This window comes from Protopterus annectens, chromosome 2.part0, assembly GCF_019279795.1.
Source record: "Protopterus annectens isolate FY-2018-M chromosome 2.part0, PAN1.0, whole genome shotgun sequence".
Taxonomy (NCBI): Eukaryota; Metazoa; Chordata; order Ceratodontiformes; family Protopteridae; genus Protopterus; species Protopterus annectens.
This window is the reverse complement of record NC_056728.1, coordinates 254123825-254147394: the sequence shown is the minus strand read 5'-3', so window position 1 is coordinate 254147394 and position 23570 is coordinate 254123825. Positions and strand designations below refer to the sequence as shown.

General features: G+C 42.1%; 1 protein-coding gene across 1 annotated transcript in view; it reads right to left on the bottom strand.

Moving 5' to 3' along the window:
• Nucleotides 1-23570, bottom strand: part of LOC122793052 (ras-related protein Rab-17-like) — a 449961-nt gene that overhangs the window by 288132 nt on the left and 138259 nt on the right. Inside the window, exon 3 of the mRNA XM_044060729.1 lies at nucleotides 5890-6041. Within this exon, the coding sequence (XP_043916664.1) occupies nucleotides 5890-6041 (152 nt within the window). The remainder of the gene's footprint in view (nucleotides 1-5889; nucleotides 6042-23570) is intronic.

The following is a 23570-nucleotide window of genomic DNA, read 5'->3' as shown; positions in this document are numbered from 1 at the left end:
AGGAATAGCCAGGGGTCTATGTTGCGGAAGAAGAAGGAAATCCCTAAGCCTTTTCTTAGATTCCGAGTACTCCTGTCCTTCCCAGTGAAAACGTTCCCTCATGTCATGTAAAGTTTCCCCAAAAGAAAAATCCTCAGGGGGAGAAGCTGATGGAATGGATTCCTCAGCATCAGAATCCTCATAAGGAGGGAAAGTATATTCCTGTTCAGAGGAAGACACTGAAGAAATAGATGCCTGATCAGAAGATTCATAATCCAATTCTTGCCTTGGCCTTTTGTCTGGAGGGGGATGTGAACCCCTAATCATGGTTAGTAAGTCCTCCGCCATTTTAAGTAGCTGTTTCTGAGATTTGGGTCCCGGATCAGAAGAGGCCTGGGCTGGTGTCTTAGATTTAGAAGGAGTCTTTGCCTTTGTCTTTGGCTTTGCCTTTATCAGAAGCGGTGTAGGCCTGAAACCCTCCTCGGAAGCCGGTACCTGCACAGTGGCTCCGGACCCATCCGAGGGAGCATTGTCCGAAGGTCCAGCAGCTGGAGTGCTCAAAGGCCTAGTTGGCTCCTCGTGGGAGTCCGTTTCAGCAATCGGTTCTGAAATGGCCGATGACAGGGGCTGCGAAAGCGCCTCACTGAAGATGGCCTTACCTGTAGCTGGCTCTGCTTGTAAAACGTTGTCTGATTTGGACCTCGGAGGCCTGTCCTTATCCTTGCGTCGTTTGTGAACTCCAGTAGTCAGAAGCGTGTCCGATGACATTTTATAATTAAATCGCCTGCCAAAGTAGTGAAAAGCAAAATCGTACCTGCGCTTAATCGTACGTTGGTTAAATCTAGCACAAAACCGACAACTAGCTACGTTGTGGTCAGGGCCTAAACAAGGAATACAGTAAGAATGGAAATCCTTATGAGGTATTTGCTTCCCACAAGAAATGCAATTATTAACTTTTTCTGACATCGGACTGGAGCAAGAAAAAAGTTTCCCCAATGGGGTACTTAGCTTTGAGAAGAAGAAGTAAGTCTTCGGACTGAAGCACGGAAAAATCAGGAGTCAGCCGACCGGCACTTGCGAACTGCTTTCACCGCACGGCAAGAAAGACTGGAGAACATGGCGTCGGCTGGCAGCTTTGTACTCCTAGCGCTCTGACGTCAGGGAGCATGACTGAACAGCCAACGCCGGACCCAGACTTTGGGATTCTGGCCGACCGAGGACTGCCTGCTGGCAGGAAGAACCCTACAGTGATGACTGCAACAGTGAAACACGATGAACATTAATGTGGATTCTGTCCTGGGCATAGAACGTGGATCATCTGTTTCCATTTGCATTGATACTGGAAGCATCAGCAAGTTCACCAGTATGTTTACATGTGTTTTCTGAATGTGTGGAAGGTGTATGACTGTGTAACCAAGAATATCTTATGAAGGTATATGATGGCACTGATCTCAATGTCACTGCTGTCTGCCAAATGGTGGTCTTGAATTTGTGAAGCAAGAATTGTGTCTGCGTTCATTGTTAAATCAGATAAGTTCAAGGTGGGAGTAAGATTCCATCAACTGTGTGTCTTCACTTCCCAACAGATGACATTTACATCTTAACCTGAAGTGACTATGATATCTGGCATGCACTTTAGTAGTAGTTCTGAATTTTGAACATTTATCCCAAGTGGAGAAACTTGTTTATATTTGAGTCTGAGGGTACAAAGAATGCCTGACCATTGGATGGCTGCCTCCTCAGGACTGCAAACATAGCCTGGAATGTGATACTGAGGCACAAGATGAATCATAGGAGAAAGCTCTCAGCTTACCTGTCAGACTAAATCCCCAACCTCACCTCTGATCTGAAGCTTTGGCAGTGGCTGAAAAGGTAAGATCACAAATGCAAGAAGGGGAAACTATTCCATCACTGGACTGTAAAGCTCACCCTCCATGTTCTAGCAATCCTAGAAGATTTTAGATTTGATGTACTGCTCCTCTGGGTTGGAAGGGAGTCTGTTTAGGTGGTCTGGCAACCTAGTGAGGATGTCTTCTGGGTGCATCTTGCTGGGGTTACCAAATACCACCCAGTAGGTGGTGGCCCTGGGGCACACCCAGGACACTCTGGAGAAATGATATCTCTCAGCTTCTCTTACAGAGCCTGGGGATCCTGAAAGATAAGCTGATGAACTGGAGGCTACTGCTAGGGACAATGAAGACTAGCCTCTCTACTATGCTTTCACGCTAACCACTACAAGCAGTTTAGAAGCTGCATACCATAAAAATGGCCAGCAAACCAACGTTAAAAATTCAATTTAATAAAAAATAAAAAATAAAAGTAGTTAAGTGCTTTCATCCCTGTTATGATACAGGACTTCTTGAGAACTTCATTCAATCAAGCTAAAAAGTTTAAATATCCCACTTCTCTAGTCACGTGGTCTCTTTTCTCCTATGGCTAATGCCGCCATCTTGATATACAAATTTAGTCATAATTCATCAATAACTATTAATACAAATGTAAAATGATAACAATAAATGCAATCTAATAAGATAAAAAATAATGTTTAAATTTTAAACACACCTGTAAACACTTACATTAAATGTTTATCTATCTATATATAAAATATACAATCATAATTTATTAGTTTTCAGTTTTAGTGTTGAGGATATGGAAACTTGATCATTTAAACCCAAATCACGTGTTGCCCCAAAACATAATTGCCAAAAAAGCTCTCTTTGTTCCAATTTTGATCCCCAGTGACCACCTGTCATGTCCTGGGGAACCACTTTAAGTACACCAAAGAAAAACCTGGAGCCTTTACATTCTAGTGTGATTAAAAAGGGGTTGTTACCATTGTTCTTCAAAATATTATACATATGTTTGTATATTCTTTTCCTAAATTGCCTCTCAGTCTTCCCTACGTAGAATTTAAAACAAACTTTACAAATAGCTATATAAATGGCACCTTTAGTACTACAGTTCCCATAAGTTAAAAATACTTTATGTAGGAAAATATCAAAGGTGTAATCCACTTGGTCCAAGATGTAAGGGCATTGATTACATGCACAATATTTTTGTGTCCCACCCTGGATGTTGTTGCTGTTGTTGTGTCTTTCGGCTTTTCCCAGTTAGGGGTCGCCACAGCGGAACTCCGGTCCGCTAATGATTGGCAGTAGATTTTTAGGTGCCGAGTTGCCAGCACTGATGCACAACCTTCAACGAAGGTACGCCCATTCACGCATGTCTCCACTCACGTATGCCTCCACACAGAAGACGCTCTAGCTGTGAATCGAACCGGACAGCGTCTTACTGTGAGACGACAAAGCTACAGCAGCACCACCACTGCAGTGTCCCACCCTGGATGTACATGTTCCTATTAAGGGGTGTTCTAATTGTTCAGAATTGGAAAAAAAAAAGAGAGCTATTCTGGCATTTATGTTTAGGAACAATACATGGTTTGGGGTTAAATGACCAAGTTTCCAAATCCTCAATATTAAAATTGAAAGCTAATAAATTTTTATTGTATGATTTGTATAGACATATATATATATATATATATATATATATATACATATATATATATATATATATATATATATATATACATATATATATATATATATATATATACACACATAGACAAACATTTAATATATGCGTTTACAGGTGTGTTTAAATTTTAAGCATTGATTTTATCTTTTGAGATTGCATTTATTGCCATCATTTTACATTCGTATTAACAGTTTTTGATGGATTGTGACTTTAAATTTGTATATTAAGATGGTGGCATTGGCCATAGGTGAAAGTGAGCATGTACAAGAGAAGTGGGATATTTAAACTTTTTTAGCTTGACTGAATGCAGTTCTGAAAAAGTCCTGTATCATAATAGGGATGAAAACGTTCAAGTACTTTTGATTTTTTTTGATTTTTTATTAAATCGAGTTTTTAATACGCTGATTTGCTGGCCGTTTTTATTTTACGGCTTACTGACTAATAACCAGGGTTCAGGAAATGCTAAGTGAGCCACAGTTTTTCTGTTTTTCAAGTTGTCATTGTATTTAGCAGGATGCACGGTCACACTGAGTTATGTGTGTTCTTTAGAAAATGCATGCATGCTTGTATGAATACACGGATGTGTGGATTTCTTGGTCCATCAGCAAAGTATTTTCTCCTGGAGCAGTGAAGTGAGCTACACAAGAGATTAGCTGCCCACATCATACCCACCACTGTTACTCCTTAAAAAAACTCTCCTGGTTAGAACTCCCACAGCTTCTATCCTATAACCAATTAACCTTAGCACACAAACTAGTATATCAACCTGAAAAAAACCCTGCCTTTCTAAATATTCTCCAACCGCATACCACAAATAGAAGTCTTTGCTCAACAATTAAATCTCTACTACGTGTCCAAATCTACTAATACGGCAGGCAACTCGCTATTTTCTCATCATGTGGCAATAAGGTGGAATTCACTATCTCACAGCATCAGAACCAACACAAATACCAACCAACTCAAAAAGATTCTTAAAAAATATCTTATTGACACCTGACTTTGTTCCTGTACTACTCCAGGATAACTAGTTTTAATAGTTCTGATCACACTTTCTCTTCTTCCCTGACCACCTCATAATCTATGCTCTCTCTCATGTCTAGATAACCTCTAACCTCATCTTTTTATATCCAATTTGCCCCCTACACACCCTTCCGCAGCTTACTTTGAGAAACTACGTCCATAGTACAATAAGGAATTATATCAGATGATTGTAGAATACAAATCTCAGCTATAATAGCATAGAATGTAATTTCTGATGTACTGTATGCTTTGCATATTTTTTGTATAATTTCTTGTATAAGTTTTATATAATTTCTTGTTTAGGTTTTTGTATAATCTCTGTATGTGGAGCTTTTCTCCCCAGGCCTCTGCTGAAAATGGGTCTTATCCCAGTCAGACTGTCCTGGTAAACAAATGTAAAATAAATAAAATAAATACATCTTAGTCCAGAGATGGTCACTTCAGAGCTCTATGTATACAGAAAGGAATAATATAACTAAGACCAAGGAAGACAAACGCCTTGCAATCCAAAAAAACACACAACTTCTAATTAAGTACAACCCTGACTTGAGGCCTTTTAACTTCATTGTCATTGCACTTGTTTTCCACACAGTTCTCAAGAATAAGAAAAAAAGGACTTTAGAAATGTTAACATTAATGTTGTACTGTTACTTTGGTTATTGAATTTACATTTATTGACACGTTTCCAGCTAAGACTAAATCACTTGGTAGAAATACTTTTCCACCTTACAGCTGTCATTTGTCTGCTTACACTGATGCTGCTGCTGTCAAGAGAATAATTAATGATCTCTTACCTTCACTGTCTTTGCTGCTTGCTAATATACTCAAGCTGTATCTTGTCAGATTCAGTCCTAAAAACATGGTGTCCAAGACATCTATTGCTGATCTTGCCCTTGTCTGTCCTTTCTATATAATGACTTTTGTAGAGTATCTGCTCATGAAATACCCAGACATACTATGAAGTGCATAGCTATGCTGTATAAATACTACAACAATTTTTGTTAAATATGGAACACATGCCTATATTTTACTGAAAATCAACTTTATTGCTTATGTTTCAAAAATAAAATCTGGGTTGGCTTGTTTACAGAATGTACATCAATTATTCAGACTGACATAAACCATTATACAGATTAATCTTATCAGCATTTTTGTGATGTTATGTACTGTCATCCTACAGAATCACCATTTCAGCATTTTTGCAATGGAATACACTAACAGTGCTAATATAGAGAATAATGATGTCATCATACTTGTGATGTCATACACTGTCAGTGTCAGTATAAAGAGTACTTTTGTCACCATTCTTGTGATGTTATACACTACCAGTACTAGTGTACAAAATAATCTTCTCACCATTCTTGTGATGTCATACACTATCAGTGCAGCACAGGCCCCTCTATAATACAAAGGTGTGACACTGTGATATATTTCCTGGCCTGCAGTGTCCCAGAGCTCCAGTTTTAGTCTTGTACTATTCATGCAAACAACTTGCGTCAGGTATGCACCTAGTTGAAAAAAATCAAACCAATACCATTTATTAGTATAATGCACGTATGGTTTTCTAACTAAGTTAACAACTTAAGTTATTTATTCATATCTCATTTCACATACTTTCCTGCTTAGGCTGTGACATTTGCCAGTAACAATGCCTGAGTACATAAATGATATGCACTGATGTGATAATAAGATACATTAGGTTCAGAGGTTCATAGGTAGGTACTAGGCTAGCTGACTGAACGCATTTATAAGCCTAGCCAGAATGTGTTGGCTTTCGCCACCCCCTTAGAGTAGTTCCCTGTGCCTCTGTCCAGCAGACCCACTGAGGTGATCCCCGGGGTAAACTTTCTGTTTCCCGTTCACTCATCAAGGTTTCTCTTGAAGAGTGCTAGCGAGGAGCTCTGCCTAATGTAGGTTGGAATCTTGTTCCAAAGCATGGGAAGTCTCTGGGACAGGAATCTGTCCCTCCAGCACATCCTATTTATTGTTGTGGTGAGGATTAGATCCCTAGAGTGTGTGGCTCGAGGGGATAAGGTTTTCTTTAGGTGGAGCATGTCCATCAATTCTGGGTTGGACATGGCCTTGTATGTCAGGCAGAGATCACATCTGAGCAGGCGGTATGCAACCGAGTACAGCTGGAGTTTCTTCAGTCGAGCTGCATAGGGTATCTGTTTTAGGCCAGTGATCGTCTTGGTGAGGTACTTCTGTGGTCTTTCCAGCTTTTGCAGGTGTCTTGTAAGGTACATCCCAAATGGGGCATTGTACTCTATAATGGGTCTGATGAGTGATGAGTAGAGGGGCACAATGACCTATTTTGATCTGGCTGCAAACCCTTTTGTGATTAGGTGGGCCACACAGAAGGATTTTCTAACCACTTTGGCAATGTGATTATCAAAGGAGAGATTACTATCTACTTGGGTCCCCAGATCTCTTATTACATTTTCCATCTTTAGGGGACTACCACCTATGTAGTAATTTGTGGGTACTTTGTTATTTCCAAAGGGAATAACTATGCACCTTTTGGCATTTAGCTTGAGGCCATGATTTTGACACTAGGTATCCATCTCAGTGAGACCCTTTTGGAGGATGTCTGTGTTAGCCGGTGAGTCAATTATAGCCCCTAGTTTGCAGTCATCTGCGAACTTGGTCAGCCATAGTCCTCCTGTGCTTGCCTGTACCTCTGAGAAGTATATGCTGAACAGGAGGGGTCCTAGCACTGATCCCTGGGGAATGCCACTTGTAACCGGTTTAGAGTCAGACCTAGCTCCCACGACTCTCACCATGTGGGTTCTGTCTGTGAGCCAATTGGCAACCCATCTTGTGACATAGTTTATGTTCAGGCTGGTGAGCTTGTCTATAATACCAGAATGGGGAATGGTGTTGAAGGCCTTTGTGAGGTCTACGTAGGCTGTGTGTACCACCTTTCCCTCATCTATAGCATTGGTAACTGTCTCAAAAAAGTCCACCAGGTTTAGGAAGCATGATCTGTCCTTAACAAAGCCGAACTGGGTAGGGTCCAGTGTTTGGAGGTTCCCAATGTCTCTGTTAATGAGTTCCATGATGATGCACTCCATAGCCTTGCAGACCAAGCTAGTCAGGCTTATAGGCAATAGTTCCCAGGGTCTGTTGTGGCTCTACCTTTGTGGAGTGGAATAACCGTTGTTGTGCATCACTCTATGGGTACGTAGCCTGTAGAGAGGCTGAGTTTGAACAGTGTGTTTAGGTGAGGGGTTAGTTCATCTTTGAGCTCATGTAGGACGCAGCCTGGGACACCGTCCGGTCCCACTGATGCTGTGTTTTTGGCTTTGGAGAAGGCTATTTTAACCTGAGTGTCTGTGATTTTAGGGGCTCTACATTCTTCTGGTATTGTTATGAACCCTTTTAGGGGTGAGAGGGGGTGAAGTTTGCACTGAACCTATCGGCCAGGATGTTGGCAATATCGGTTGGTTCAGTATATTTTGTTCCATTCTGCACTAACTCCGAGCAGATCTGAGCATTGCCACTTAGATTCTTGACATAGCTAAAGAATGCCTTGTGGTTATCTTTGGAGTCCTTGGCAAGTTTTCTTTCAAAGCTCGCCTTGGACGATTTTATGAGGGATCGTAGTTTCTTGCTGATACTGATCAGGGATGTCTTCCCTTCTTGGGATTTTACTCTTTTCTGTACTAGTTTCCTCCTTCTATTGTATAGCTTGTTTATGGCAGGGGTCCACCAGGCTGGTTTCCTTTTCTTGGAGGAGTGTGTCTTGGTTTTGATTGGGATAGCACGATCCATGCATTCTTGTAGGTGCCCGTAGAATGCATTAGTAAAGGATTTTGCAGCTTGGACGGTGTTATTCTTTAGCATGGGGATTTGAAACTTTCCACCACCGACTTAAGTAACGTGAAGTTTGCTTTTGAAAAGTTTTTCACAGTGGTTTCATTGTCCAGGGGTGGTGGCAGAATGTGGATATCCAAAGTGATTTGTTTATGGTCGATCTAACCAGCGAGGGGATGACCTCTGGTGTGGAACACCAGTCGCCCATGTTGGTGATGACCAGGTCCAATATGTTGTCACCTCTGGTGGGAGTGTTGACCAGTTGTTCCATGGTGTTTGAGTTTATAAATTCTAGGAAATGTTGGGCAAGGGAGTTAGTACTTGAGTAGTTCTCCCAGTTAATGTTTGGGTAGTTGAAATCACCCAATATTAGGGTGTTTGGTAGAACCTTTATGTTACCCAGTGTTTCCAGAAATGCGAAACGAGAGTCCAGGGTCATGGTGGGTGATCTGTAGCAAGCTACAATTTTAATTGTGGTTTTGCCCATTGTTAGTTGCATGTGGATAATCTCTGAAGCATCGTGCTGTGCCACTAAGCTGTGGGTATCCTTGATGAATATGGATACTCCCCCCACCTTTTGTATTTCGGTCCGGGTTCTGTGGCCGAAATGTATGGTATGAGTTGTAGCCTGGTAGTGCTGGGGTGCTTGCTGAAGCCTTAAACCAGGTTTCTGTTACTGCACATACAGCAATTTTCTCCATACTGAGGAGTGCCTCGAGTACATGCATTTTGAGGTTTAGACTTCTGGCATTGAGTAGTATTACCCTCAGATTTTTGTTACTTGTGCTATTTACGGCGGTGGGTTTGTCTTTTGAGCCTTGCCTAAAAATGGCACTATAGGGGTGGCAAGAGCCTTGGCCACTATTCAAAAGCCTAAGGGTGAAAGGTGCAAGCCATCTCTAGCGAAGCAGTGTGGCTTGTCGAGCATGTCATCCCAGGCAGACAGACACTGGATCCCTTTTGAATGACAACAGAAACTTAGCCAATTGTTGAAATTGATATTTTTTTCTTTATACCGTGGTTTCATTCTTGGTGAGGGCAGGATGCTACTCAGGGTCAGGTTCATACCGGCCTGGGCTATGTGATCAGAGAGCTCTTCCATGTCTCTTTTCATGTAGTCCAGGGAGGTACAGCTCAAGTCATTCACACCAACATGGACAATGACAGAGTCGTATTTGTACTTGTTCTGGAGTGACCTGAGTGCTTGTGTTATATGGCGGATCCTGGCACCCGTCAGGCAGCTAACAGTAACCTTCTCCTTATTCAGCCTAGTGAGTGGGACATCAGTGTGCCTGACTATAGAGTCACCTCTCACAGATACTACAGTGAGAAGTGCCCTGTTGTAACCTCTCCATGAATCAAGCTTAGTATATTTTGTACAGTACTGATGAGAAACATCCGGTTCGTGTAAGATGCATTTTCTGACGTGGGATTGCCTTGCTCAACTGTGTACCCCACTGAACAATATAAGGTGAGGCCACATGTCATTCACATAAACTGCTCTAAAGTGAACTCTGTGAAGAACTCAAAGTCGAATCTGTAAATCATGCCATACTTCTGCTAAGCCATATCTTGATGTCATGACCAAGAAAGCAAAATAGTGGCTGATACATTTGACAGCCTAAGGGGTATGTTCCTGTATTAATGCAACTGTAACATCTGACAGCATTGGCTCGTCACACACAATGAGTGCAGAGTCATCTGTACACACCATGAGGCATGTTATTTAAAATCATAGTCTAACATATATAGTCACAGACTACAACATTTGGTATGTTATGTACAATCACAGTCTAAAGGGTACAGTCACAAAGTACAATATGACTGTGCTTGTGTACAAGCAGAGTCATCAGGACATACCATGAGGTATGTTAAGCACAGCCACAGTCTTGCATATGCAGAATCATCAATACCATGAGACATTTTAATGTATAATCACAGTGTAACATGTACAGTCACAGAGTACACTGAGGAATGTTATGTACAATCACAGTCTAACATGTACAGAGTACACTGCGAGGTGTGTTTACGTACAAGCATAGTCTAACATGCAGATTCATCAGTACACACAATGAAGCATGTTATGCACAGTCACAGTCTCGCATATGCAGAATCATCAATACAATGAGATGTTTAAATGTACAATTGCAGTGTAATATGTATAGTCAGAGTATGCTATAAGGCGTGTTTATGCACAATCACAATCTAATTCCTGAAGTGTCACCAGTACACACCATGGGATGTGTACTATCACAATTTAACATACACAGAGTAACAGCCACACAGCCAGAGGAAGGTTATTTGCAAACACAGTCTAATGTACAGTCAGTGCACACAATAAAAAATGTTATGTGCAGTCATAATCGAACATATGTAAAGTCAAAGCCACACACGTTGAGGCATCTTACATATAACTACAATCTAACATGCAGGCACAGCACATGGCATGAGACATGTTATACACATTCAAAATCTAACAAGTGAAAAGTCACCGACACACTCCCTGACATAGATTATATACAGTCATGCTATCATGCAGTCACGGAGCACAGCATGAGACATGTTATGTACAGTCACAATCGAATGTGTGCAAAGTTACCGCCACACACCTTGAGGCAGGTTATATACAATCATAATTGAATGTGCAAGTGGGGAAAGAGAACAAGGTGGTGAATACTGTGGTTGACTGTGTATTTACAGTGTGGGGTAGGTATGATGTGACTGCCTGTCAGTGTATGGTGTGGGGTGGGTATGATGTGACTGACCATCCGTGTACAGTGTGGAGTGGGTATAATGTGACTGTCCATCTGTGTACAGTGTGGGGTGGGTATGATGTGAATGTCCATCTGTGTACAGTGTGGGGTGGGTATGATGTGCCTGCTTACATATACCTGGTGTAATGGGAGTATGATGTAACTGCTTGTGTGTGTATGGTATAGGGTGGTTATGAAGTGGCTGCCCAGTACAGTGTAGGGTGATTGTGATTTCACCACCCATGTGTGCACAGGGCAGGGCTTCTGACTGCCCATGAGCATACAGTGTGGAGTGTGAATACTGTTACTGCCTGTGTGTGTCTGTGGGGGGCTATATACTGTGATTGCCTGTGTGCATACAGTGTGGGGGGTGTATGCTGTGACTTCCTGTTTGCATACAATGTGGAGTGGGTATGCTGTGACTGCCCATGTGCCTACATTGTAGGGTGTGTGACTGCCCATGTGTGTGGAATGTCTGCCCGTGTGCATACAGTGTAGAGTATGTGACTGCCTGTGTGTGTACTGTGTTGGGTATGTATACTGTGACTCATCATGGGAGTACAGTGTGGGGTATGTAAGTATGACTGCCAGTGGATGTATAATGTGGGTTATGTATACTGTGACTACCCATGTTCATACAGCATGGGGTGGATATGCTGTGACTGTGTGTCTAAAGTGTGAGGTGTCTGACTGTCCATATGTGTACAGTGTGGGGTGTGTATACTGCAACTGCCCATGTGTGTACAGTGTGGGGTTTGTGACTGTCCATGTACATACAGTGTGGGGTGCGTATACTGTAACTGACCATGTGCGTGTGTGTCGGGTGTGTGACTGCCTGTGTGCATACAGTGGGGAGGTGTGACTGCAAGTGTGTATAATGTGACTGCCCATATGCATACAGTGTGGGGTGCATATACTGTGACTGTCCATGTGCATACCATCTGGCATGTGTATACTGTAACTGCCCATGTGCTTACAGTCTAGCGTGTGAGTGCTCATGTGCATAAAGTGTGGAGTGTGTGCCTGTGTGTGTACAGTGTTGGGTGTGTATACTGTGAACGCCCATGTGTGTACAGTGTGGTGTGTGTATATTGCCCGTGTGCATACAGTGTGGGTTGGGTATGCTGTAACTGGCCATCTGCCTACAGTGTGGGGTGTGTGACTGCCTGTGTGCATACAGTGTGACATGTATACTGTCACTGCTTATGTGAATACAGTGTGACATGTGTATACTGTGACTGCCTGTATGCATACAGTGTGACATATGTATACTGTGACTGCCCATGTGCATACAGTGTGGGATGTGTATATTGTGACTGCCTATGTGCATACAGTGTGGGGTGTATATGCTGTCACTGCCCGTTGGCATATAGTGTGGAGTGAGTATGCTGTGACTTCCCATAATCATACAGTGCAGGGTGTGTGACTGCCCATTTGCATACAGTGTGGCATGTTTATATTGTGACTGCCCATGTGCGTAGAGTGTGGCATTGTGTATACTGTGACTACCAATGTGCATACAATGGGGGTTGTGTATGCTGCGACTGCTCATGTACATACAGTGTGGAGTGGGTATGTTGTGACTGCCTGTATGCTTACAGTGTAGGGTGTGTGACTGCCCATGTGTCTATAATGTAGATTGTTTCCCCATGTGCATAGAATGTGTGACTGCCCACATGAGTACAGTGTAGGGTGTGTGACTGCCTGTATGTGTGGAGTGTGTCACTGCCCATTTGCATACAGTGCAGCATGTTTATACTGTAATTGCCTGTGTGCGTACAGTGTGACATGTGTATACTGTGACTGCCAGTGTGCATACAGTGTGCTGTCTGTATAATATGACTGACCATAAGCATACGGTGTGGGGTGTGTTTACTGTGACTCACTATGTGCATACAGTGTGGAGTGTGTACTGTGACCATGTATGTATACTGTGACTGCCCGTGTGTGTACAGTGCAGGGTTTCTGACTGCCCATGTGCATGCAGTGTGGAGTGTGTATACTGTGACTGCCCTTGAGCATACAGTGTAGAGCGTGTACACTGTGACAACCCATGTGTGTACAGTGCAGGGTGTGTGACTGTCCATGTGTGTATGGTGAAGGTTGTGTAACTCCCCAAGTATGTACAGTGTGAGTTGTGTGATTGCCCATATCTATACAGTGTGGAGTGTGTATACTGTTACTGCCCATGTGTGTACAGTGTGTGGATATGAATACTGTAACTGCTCGTGTGTGCATGGGGTGTATATACTGTAACTGTCTGTGTGCATACAGTGTGGGGTGTGTATGCTTTGACTGCTCATGTACATACAGTGTGGAGTGGGTATGTTGTGACTGTCTGTGTGCCCACAATGTAGGGTGTGTGACTGCCCATGTGTCTACAGTGTAGATTGTTTGACTGCCCATGTGCATGGAATGTGTGACTGCCCATGTGAGTACAGTGAAGGGAATGTGACTGCCTGTGTGTATGGACTGTGCCACTGCCCATGTGCTAACAATCTGGGGCATGTATACTGTGACTGCCCATGTGCGAAGAGTGTGGGGTGTGTATACTGTGACTGCCCATGTGCATACAGTCTGGATGTGTACTGTGACTGCCATTGTGTATACAGTGTGTGGCATGTATACTGTAACTGCCAGTGGGCATACAGCATGGGGTGTGGATGCTGTGACTGCGTGTCTACAGTGTGGGATGTCTGACTGTCCGTGTGTGTACATTGTGGGGTGGATATACTGTAACTGCCAGTGTGTGTATAGTGTGGGGTTTGTGACTCTCTATGTGTGTACAGTGTGGAGTGGGTGTACTGTAACTGACCATGTGTGTGCATGTGGTGTGTATGACTGCCTGTGTGCATAGAGTGTGGTGTGTATGACTACCAGTGTGAATATTGTGACTGCCAGTATGCGTACAGTGTGGGGTGTGCATACTGTGACTGCCCGTGTGCATACAGTGTGGGGTTTGTATAGTGTGACTGCCCATGTGTGCACATTGTGGGGTGGGTATATTGTAACTGACCATGTGTGTACATGTGGTGTATATGACTGCCTGTGTGTTTAGAGTGTGGTGTGTGTGACTGCCAGTGTGCATACAGTGTGGGGTGTGTATACTGTGACTGCCCATGTGCATACAGTGTGTGATGTGTAAACTGTGAATGCCATTGTGCATATGTGGGGGGTGTATACTGTGACTGCCCATATGCATACAGTGTGGGGTGTGTATATTGTGCCTGTCCATGTGTATACAGTATGTGGTGTGTGACTACCCATATGCATACAGTGTGGAGTGTGTGTACTGTGATTGCCATTGTGCATACAGTGTGGGGTGTGTACTGCGACTGCCATTGTGTGTACAGTGTGGGGTATGTATACTATGTCTGCTGGTGTACATACAGCATGAAGTGGATATGCTGGGACTGTGTATCTACAGTGTGGTATGTCTGACTGTCCATGTGTGTACATTGTGGGGTGGATATATTGTACCTACCAGTGTGTGTATAGTGGGTGGTTTGTGACTCTCCATGTGTGCACAGTGTGGTGTGGGTATACTGTAACTGACTATGTGTGTAGATGTGGTGTATATGACTGACTGTTTGTATACAGTGTGGTGTGTGTGACTGCAGTGTGTGTACAGTGTAGGGTGTGTATACTGTGAATGCCCGTGTGTACACAGTGTGTGATGTGTATACTCAGAATGCCATTGTGCATATGTGGGGGTGTGCACTGTGACTGCCCATATGCATACAGTGTGGGGTGTGTGTACTGTGACTACCCATGTTCATGCAGTGTGGGGTGTGTATACTGTGACTGCCCATGTGCATACAGTATGGGGTGTGTGACTGCCTGTGTGCATACAGTGTGGGGTGTGTGTACTGTGACTGCCCATGTGCATACAGTGTGGGGTGTGTATACTGTGACTGTCTGTGTGCATACAGTATGGGGAGTGTATAGTGTGACTGCCCATGTGTGTACAGTGCAGGGTCTGTATACTGTGACTGCCCACGTTTGTACTGTGTGGGGTGTGTATACTGTGACTGCCCACATGTGTACAGTGGGGGGTGTATAAAGTGACTGCCTATGTGCATACAGTGTGGGGTGTGTGACTGCCCATGTGCATACAGTGTGGGGTGTGTATACTGTGACTGCCCATGTGCATACAGTGTGGGGTGTGTATACTGTGACTGCCCATGTGCACACAGTGTGGGGTGTGTGACTGCCCATATGCATACAGTGCAAGGTGTGTATACTGTGACTGCCTGTGTGCATGCAGTGTGTTGTGTACATGCTGTGACTGCCCATATGCATACAGTGTGGAGTGGGTATGGTTTGACTGCCCATGTGCCTACAGTGTGGGGTGTGTGACTGCCCTTGTGCATACAGTGTGAAGTGTTTATACTCTGAATACACTTGTGCATACAGTGCAGGGTTTCTGACTGTAAGTTTTCATACAGTGTGGAATGTGTATACTGTGACTGCCTGTGTGTATACAGTGCAGGGTGTGTGACTGCCCACGTGCATACAGTGTGGCATGTTTATACTGTGATGGCCCGTGTGCATACAGCACAGGGTTTCTGATTGCCTGTGTGTGTACAGTGTGGCATGCTTATACTGTGACTGCCTGTGTGCATACAGTGCAGAGTTTCTGAATGACCATGTGCGTAGTGTGGCATGTGTATACTGTGACTGCATGTGTTTGTACAGTGTGGAGTGTGTATAATGTGACTGCCCATGTGGGTAAAGTGTGGTGTGTGTATGCTGTGGCTTCTGTGTGTGTAGAGTGCAGGGTGTGTGACTGCCTGTGTCCATACAGTGTGGGAGTGGCTATGCTGTCATTGCCTGTGTATGGGATAGTGTGGGTATAATATGACTGCCTGTGTTTGTACAGTGCAGGGTGGGTGTACAGTGGGGGTGAGTATGATGGGACTGCTTATGTAAGTACACTGTATAGTGGGTACGATGTGACTATGGATGTACAGTGTAGGGTGAGTTAGGGTGGTTATGATAATGTGGCTGCATATACTGCATGTATGATGTGATTAAAAACATAGATGGCTGAACCAAGGCTGCTGTAATGAATCAAACTATACCAATAAAAAACACAAGGCTAACCCAGAAAAAAAAATTCAGCTTTTGAAGACAAATCTGACTGAACTACATCTGCAATAAAACAGATGCTTATGTGGGAAAGATTTATTTTCTTTACACTTTTTCTGATATTATTTTTTGATTGCTTGCAGTGTTTTGGGTGACATGCTTTTAAGTGTACAAAGTTCTGTTAGAAGGGAACAAAACTATGCCTGCTAGTGAGGTGTTGGATTTGATAATTAAAGACTATTTTTTCTATTTAAAGGGTAAGAAAATGTTCCAATGATTTCAAGAGAGTTTTCTCACCATTGCTCCCTTTGCCTCTTATGTTCTTAAATTCAGCAGCTCTCTAGTTGTCCACCCCCTTATGTTAATTGGCCACAACCCCCCTCCCACTCTACTTTTATTGGCTCTTGCTAGTAAGCACAAAGATATCTTTTTGAGGAGGCACTCCACTTAAAGTGAATTATTCGTTTACCTTTCCATTGTATTCCATAGACCAAGATTATTTGGTACTCACAGTTAACTGCAGGTATAAGCAATTTTCCTTTATCAAACTTAAATTCAAAACTGACCCTGTCCCCTCCCACTGTTGTAACTAAGCAAGATACATATTGTGTGCCCTGAACCACTGAAGCCAATATAAACCTAACTGTGCAATCCAACCCAAATGTCCCTATGTGTCATGGGCATTTATTTGGAGGAGGTATGTTAGGAATTTTCTAGAGGTTATAGGGGGGGTTATGTTCTTAATTTCAGAGGCTGTCTGTTTCCCTGATTTTAGATCTATACTCGTTTATTCTATTAGTTGTTATCTGTGCAACTAAAAGTCCCCAGCACAAAAATAAGAAAAAAAAAATATCTGGCCCATGGAGTCCAATTCTGCTTTCACATCTTCCATAGAAAACCTATTAACACTTAATTTTCTGAGGACGTGCAGGAAGTGCGTCATGTTTATTGGCAACCCACTTCTAATACATACTGGTTCCACCTGCAAGAGATATACTTATTTATTTAAATTGGAGGTTAATCTCTCCCTCCCACCCACTGTCAGTAAGCGACACCATAACCACACTATGTTACCACATCACCAGATCATTAATTCCACAAATGCTGAGGTAGCAAAGAAATCCTTGCCGAAGCTTCCTAGGCCTTCTAGATATCCTACTAGATTAGATCAGCCATGTTGTACAAATACTAATAACACACCCACATCAGCACCTACACCTGCTCTTATTGGGAGTGGCCTGTGCTGCAAGCCTGTAGCCTCAATGTGCCATATGTATGTAGCACATCCATTAAATATTTTAGTCATTAGTGACTCCATCATAAGACATATACTAAGAACACTTGCGGGCTGGCTGAGGTTAGGGTGACAGCTACCTCTCTGGTGCAAGGAATAGGGATGTCACTAGGGCCTGTAAGTCCTTGCACCAACTCAGATACAGTCACAACCTTGTAGTTGCCCATATGGGGATGAATGATCTTAGGCATTCCACCCTGAGGGAGATGCAGAGAGACATTGTTGAGCTCTCTGTTCATGTTTTTGAAGAGGCAAGGCCCTGGTATAGAGTAGCATTTTACCATCACCAAGAATGATGCTTAAATTCAAAGATAAAATACTTGACTTAAGTAACTGGCTACTAAATTGCTGTCATTCTAGAGGGATCCAGTATGTGTTTGCATGAGATGAAATGAACAACAGACCCACATGCTTTGCCAGGGATGTCCTGCATCTCTTTTGCCCATTGTTTTTTGTAGATTGGCTAAAAGTTTTGCTACCCCCATAGTGCCTTTTGTAGGTATTGTTCATATGATGGGCATCCCTATATAGTAAACTTCAGTCTGGATAATATCAAGGTAGCATTAATGAAAGCCAAAAGCCTACATACTAAAATCTCTGTTTTCGTCTTCCTTAAAATAAAAAAAAAAATCAGCATTTGTGTAATTTCAGAATCCTTGTTCCACTATAATGGTAGCACTCCCTGCATTCCGGGATGCAATGCCTATCACACATTCAGATCCACTGGCAGCTGTGGGGTAAACATTCATTGACCGATTCTTATTTCTCAGATTCAACAAACAAGTTATGATGAATAACATCATCTGAATCTTGCATAATCTCTTGTACACCGTCTGTTGTTGGTCGTCCGTCGTTGTCGACAATGACCAAAGACATCACGTCAAGGAGATTGACTGAATATGGTGTGTCTGTCTATGGCTGATCAATCCGATGTGGGCTTGGAAATCTCTGCCGCACATTGGGCACAAGTGGTCATTTGAGTTGGTTGGCAATGAGTTGGCTATGGATTTATGCAGCTCATGCTTCCTCTGTGCCTCTGCGGTCCTGCTCTACTCATAAGAGATGGCACCCTTGCTGATGCAGTTTCGCCAGGCAGGGCGGTCTTGTGCTAGGATTTCCCAGGAGTCTGGGTCAATGCCAAAGCTCTTCAGAGAGACTTTCAATGTATCCTTGAAGCACTTTTTCTGCCCACCTTGTGTGCATTTGCCTACTGCAAGTTCACCATAAAACAGTCTCTTGGGGAGGCATGTATCTGGCATACGTACAAGGTGGCCTGCCCACCTGACTTAGGCTCTCCTCAGCAGGGTGTAGATACTTGACAGTCCAGCTTGAGAGAGGACAGCTGTGTTTGGAACTTTGTCCTGCCAGGTAATTTTCAGCAGCCTTCTTAAGCAGTTCATATGGAAGCGATTCAGCTTTTTGGCATGAAGCTCATACACAGTCCATGTCTCACAGGCATACAATAATGTGGGCAGTATAACTGCCTTGTACACCTTCAGCTTTGTGGACAGTTTAATGCCTCTCCTCTCCCACACTGACTCCCGCAACCATCCAAATGTGAAGCTTGCCTTGGCGATGCGTGTGTCTACCTCATCATCAATGTTCACAAATCTGGAGAGTGTGCTGCCAAGGTATGTAAACTTGTCAACAGCCTTCAAGATCTCACCTTCAGCGGTGATAGTTGGTTCTGCATACATCTTCTGTGTTGCAGGCTGATGCAAAACCTCAGTCTTCTTGGTATTAATTGTGAAGCCAAAGTTTCTGTAGGCAGTGGAAAAGCAGTTCATACTCTGCTGCATCTGGGCTTCTGTGGCAGCATTGAGTGCGCAGTCATCTGCAAACAGGAAATTGTGTAGAAAGTCCTCTAAAACCTTGACCTTGGCCTGTAGCCTCTGCAGGTTGAACAACCTGCCATCAGTCCTGTATCTAATCTTGATGCTGGTTTCTTCATCATTGCAGAAGTCATTTGCCAGCATGGCTGAGAATATCATTCTGAACAGCATGGGTGCCAATACACAGCTTTGCTTAACTCCGTTGATGACTGGGAAGGCACCAGAGGAGTCTCCATCATCCAGTACTCGAGCAAGCACGCCATCATGGAACTGGAGCAACATACTGATAAATTTGCCTGGGCAGCCAAACTTCTCCATGATCCGCCATAGCCCCTCATGACTAACAGTGTCAAAGGCTTTAATCAGGTCCACAAATGTTGTATAAAGGTCCCTGTTTTGTTCCTGGCACTTCTCCTGAATTTGATGTGCTGCAAATATCATGTCCAGTGTCCCTCAGCCTTCTCTAAAGCCGCACTGACTCTCTGGCAGGTGTCCATCTTCCATGTGTTGAATGAGACGGTTGAGGAGGAATTTTGCCGGCAATGACCAGGAGAGAGATTCCTATGTGATTGTCATAAGACTGCCTGTGTCCCTTTCTCTTGTAGAGATGAACGATGGAGGAATCCTTTAACTCCAGAGAGATAACTTCCTGTTGCCACATGGTCTGGAAGAGCTCGGTGAGCTTCTGTAACAAGACTGGTCCCCCTGTCTTGTAGATTTTGGCTGGAATGGAGCCATAGCCTGGTGCTTTACTATTGGAGGGAAGCTTAATTGCTTCCTTAACATCTGATTCCTTTGAAGGTTCTTCCAGGGAGGTGTTAATGGCTACTTGCGGCATGCGGTCAGTGACTTCAGGTCATGAGCTGCGCAGGTCTTCAGAAGTGAAGTGGGACTAACCTGGTTAACAAAGGGTAAATAATTAACTGCCAGGTATAGCCAAGGGGGCATCTGTGTTCCCAGCCTTTGACAATTTAGTTCTCAGTGAGTCTGCTTACAATCAATTTTCTTGACATCATTATTAATTTATGTAAATCTTCAGATGCTGTTACTATTTGCAGGATGTGGTATAATAATGTGATACGACAGCATTATTATGTAAATCCATGAGAAAATTTACCAGACGAAGTGATAAAAGCAATTAAGTAAGGAAAAAGTGGTGTACTAAGATTGTAGAGTGTCAGGATTTCCTATGGTGCCTGGTAATAAATAAGTTAAAGGGGAATACGCCAAATAAAAAGAAAGTTGAAAGAGTGCATTTATTTTGTGGGGAGAAACAGAAAACATAACATATTTTTAAAATGTAAAATAAGTGGTTAAACTTTAGAAAAAGTTTTGTGAATAAACATTCCTTGAGAATTTTAATGGGAAATGGATTTTGGCTGATATATTTCAAAAAATTAGATTACAGTTGTGGAGAGAGTGGGGGTCAGTTATTGAAGAATAATAATGATGATTATGATGATGATACTATATAGGAATGTGTGGATATGTATCTCTAAATATGTATATTTTGTAAATAATGTTTTCTTTATGTGTTAATTAAAGGACCCATACACTTTTTGATAGGTGCCATGTGATCTTTTACATCTGCCTGTGCTACCAACAACTCAAACAGATGAGACCTTGATTTAATTTGTCCACCAAAGAATGACACCCCCCAGAGTGCAGCACCCCCCAATACTGCAGTGCAGTGTTAGCAATCTAGTCAACTGGAGTGGGTATAGAACTCACGGCCTTCTGGTCTTCCAGCACAAAATGTGAGTGTGTTACCTGGTGTGCCACTGACACCACTACAGTAAGCTCTCAGTTAACTGGCACCCATTTGGATTGTTAGATGCCGAATAACTGTAGTTTCTAGTTGCTTGAGAGATACTATTAAATATAGGCCTGACTTATACTGTACCCTATAGTATTTGTTTAGTTTGACTTGTTCTCATGTTGGGGAGACAGGGAATTTATTCCTGTCTTCCTTTTTAAAACTCTAAAACTCTAAAAACATAAGGTATATTTCTGAGGGGGAAAACAAAAAGTGCAACACATGAAAATTGTACTGTATTTCTTCAAATTTTTTTTTGCTGGTTGCTTGAGAGTGCTGGTTGCTTGAGTTACAGTTAACTGAGAGTATACTGTATACTGATGTTAATATTTGTTTTGAAACATGAAAAAAATGTTAAACAAAATAACTAAATAACACACTATCAGATCTTTTCTCCCGAAAGGCCATTCATAACTAAACTATTCTCTAATCATGCTACACTAAGATCATGGGGATAACTTTATGCAAATGTTCGAGATGTACTGCAGCTAACAGATGGAAAAAACTACGTTTGACTTTTTTTTTCTACACAGTGCTAAGAATCCCTTAAATATGAACTAGATTTTTGTGAGCTCACGTTTATTAAATAATCTATGTAAATGGACACAGGCTCTAGTTTGGAACCTCTTGCAAATATTCCAGACCTAAATGGGAGCTTTGGTATGTATTTTTGGAATTTCTGAAAAGGTAGTCAGTCTGGGGTGTTCAGCCTTCGAAAAATTATATACCTCAGGAGTTTCCCGTTCTCATACATTTCCATGAAGTCTGTCAATGTACTAAGATGCATTTTGTATGTCATACTAAGTCTTTTCCTCATATAATTCATGATCTGCCAGCAAAAGCAACATGTTTTCAGTATACTTAAGTGTTATCCCTCTTCTTAGGTCTGTTTAATCTTCTGAAATCACATGTAAAACCTTACAGACTCATCAGGCTTCAGCACCAATACAATGGGAGTTTTTTACTTGCTTTGGGATTCTTATATGATCCTGAGTTTGACCATTTTCTGAATCTCTTTCACAACTGCTTAGCTTTCCTGATATTTATTGTGGTTCCAAACCTGTGGGGGCATTTACTTCTGTAAGTATATTGCTTACAAAATCTTCAGTTTCCCTCTAATGGTTCAATACATTTATATGCTATAACATTTCTGGAATACATTTTCATGGTTGTCTAAGCTTATAATTTACTTCACTTGTTTTTTTTTTTGTACAATTTCAAAAAGTCCTTGCCATTTTTCAAGGAACCTACTAACACAATTATTTCATCCCCAGGTATGAATTATCCATGATGTGCATTTTTGCCATATGCTGTTTTGTTCTTTCCATATGTTTTGCTGCAGAAATTATATTTCTTAACCTGTCTTGCTGTGATTTGTCACATGCTAAATGGAGTGTTTTACTCCTCCCCGTGTTTCTTTTGCTATGTGTAACAAGCCTCAGGGATATGAATACATTTGAGGCTTGGGATTTTTCCCTGACAGCAAAGAGAAGATACAAAAGCAGTTGTACGCAACGTCTCCCATCCATGGGAGACAGAAGTTTAACATCAGGATCTAGGCATACAGCAACAGGCGGATATATTTTCATAAGAACAAGATATCTGATTAAGGCGAGAGACAAAAGATATAAGAAATGGAAGAGAGATCGAACTACAACTTTGAAAACTGAAATAATCTGGATAAACAGATTAAGCATAGTGTGAGACAAAATCAAGAAAAATTTGAAGAAAATTTATATAAAGATATTGAGCATAATAGGAAACCTTTTTATAGAAACACAAGATGTGGAAGGAGTAAAGACACACGCATGCTGATAAACTGTGTGCAGGTTCCAAAATTTATTCTCAGACACGATGGATTATAGATATATTTACAAAATCTTATGCAAAACAGTTTGACTCCACAAAAGGGATGGTAACTTGTCTTAGTGACATCCAAGTAACCCCTGATACTGGAATCAAATTAGATTATATTGCAAAAGAACTGTGCAAACCAGATCCAAACAAAGCACAGGGAAGAGATGGAATTAGTAACAATAATCTGAGAACACTTCAGCAAGAATTTACAGTACCATTATATCTGTTATTCACTAGGTCATATAAATATGAGAGATTCCTCAAGATTGGAGACATGCGCTTTATTAAACCTGTTTTTAAGGGAAAGGAAAGTAGGACAAACCCAGAGTCATATAGACCCTTAAGTCTACTTTCACGTTGTGAAAAATAATGGAGAAGGTAACATTGGATAAGTTATTGTCAGAACTAGCTAGGTTAGGACTTGAAACCATATATCAGCATGCATATGTTGAAAACAGATCTATTACCACCTGTAATATGATGTTCTATAACAATATAATTGCTATGACTGAAAAATTGCACTGTGATGTAATTTATATAGATTTAACTTCATTTGACAGGGTCATACACATAGCACT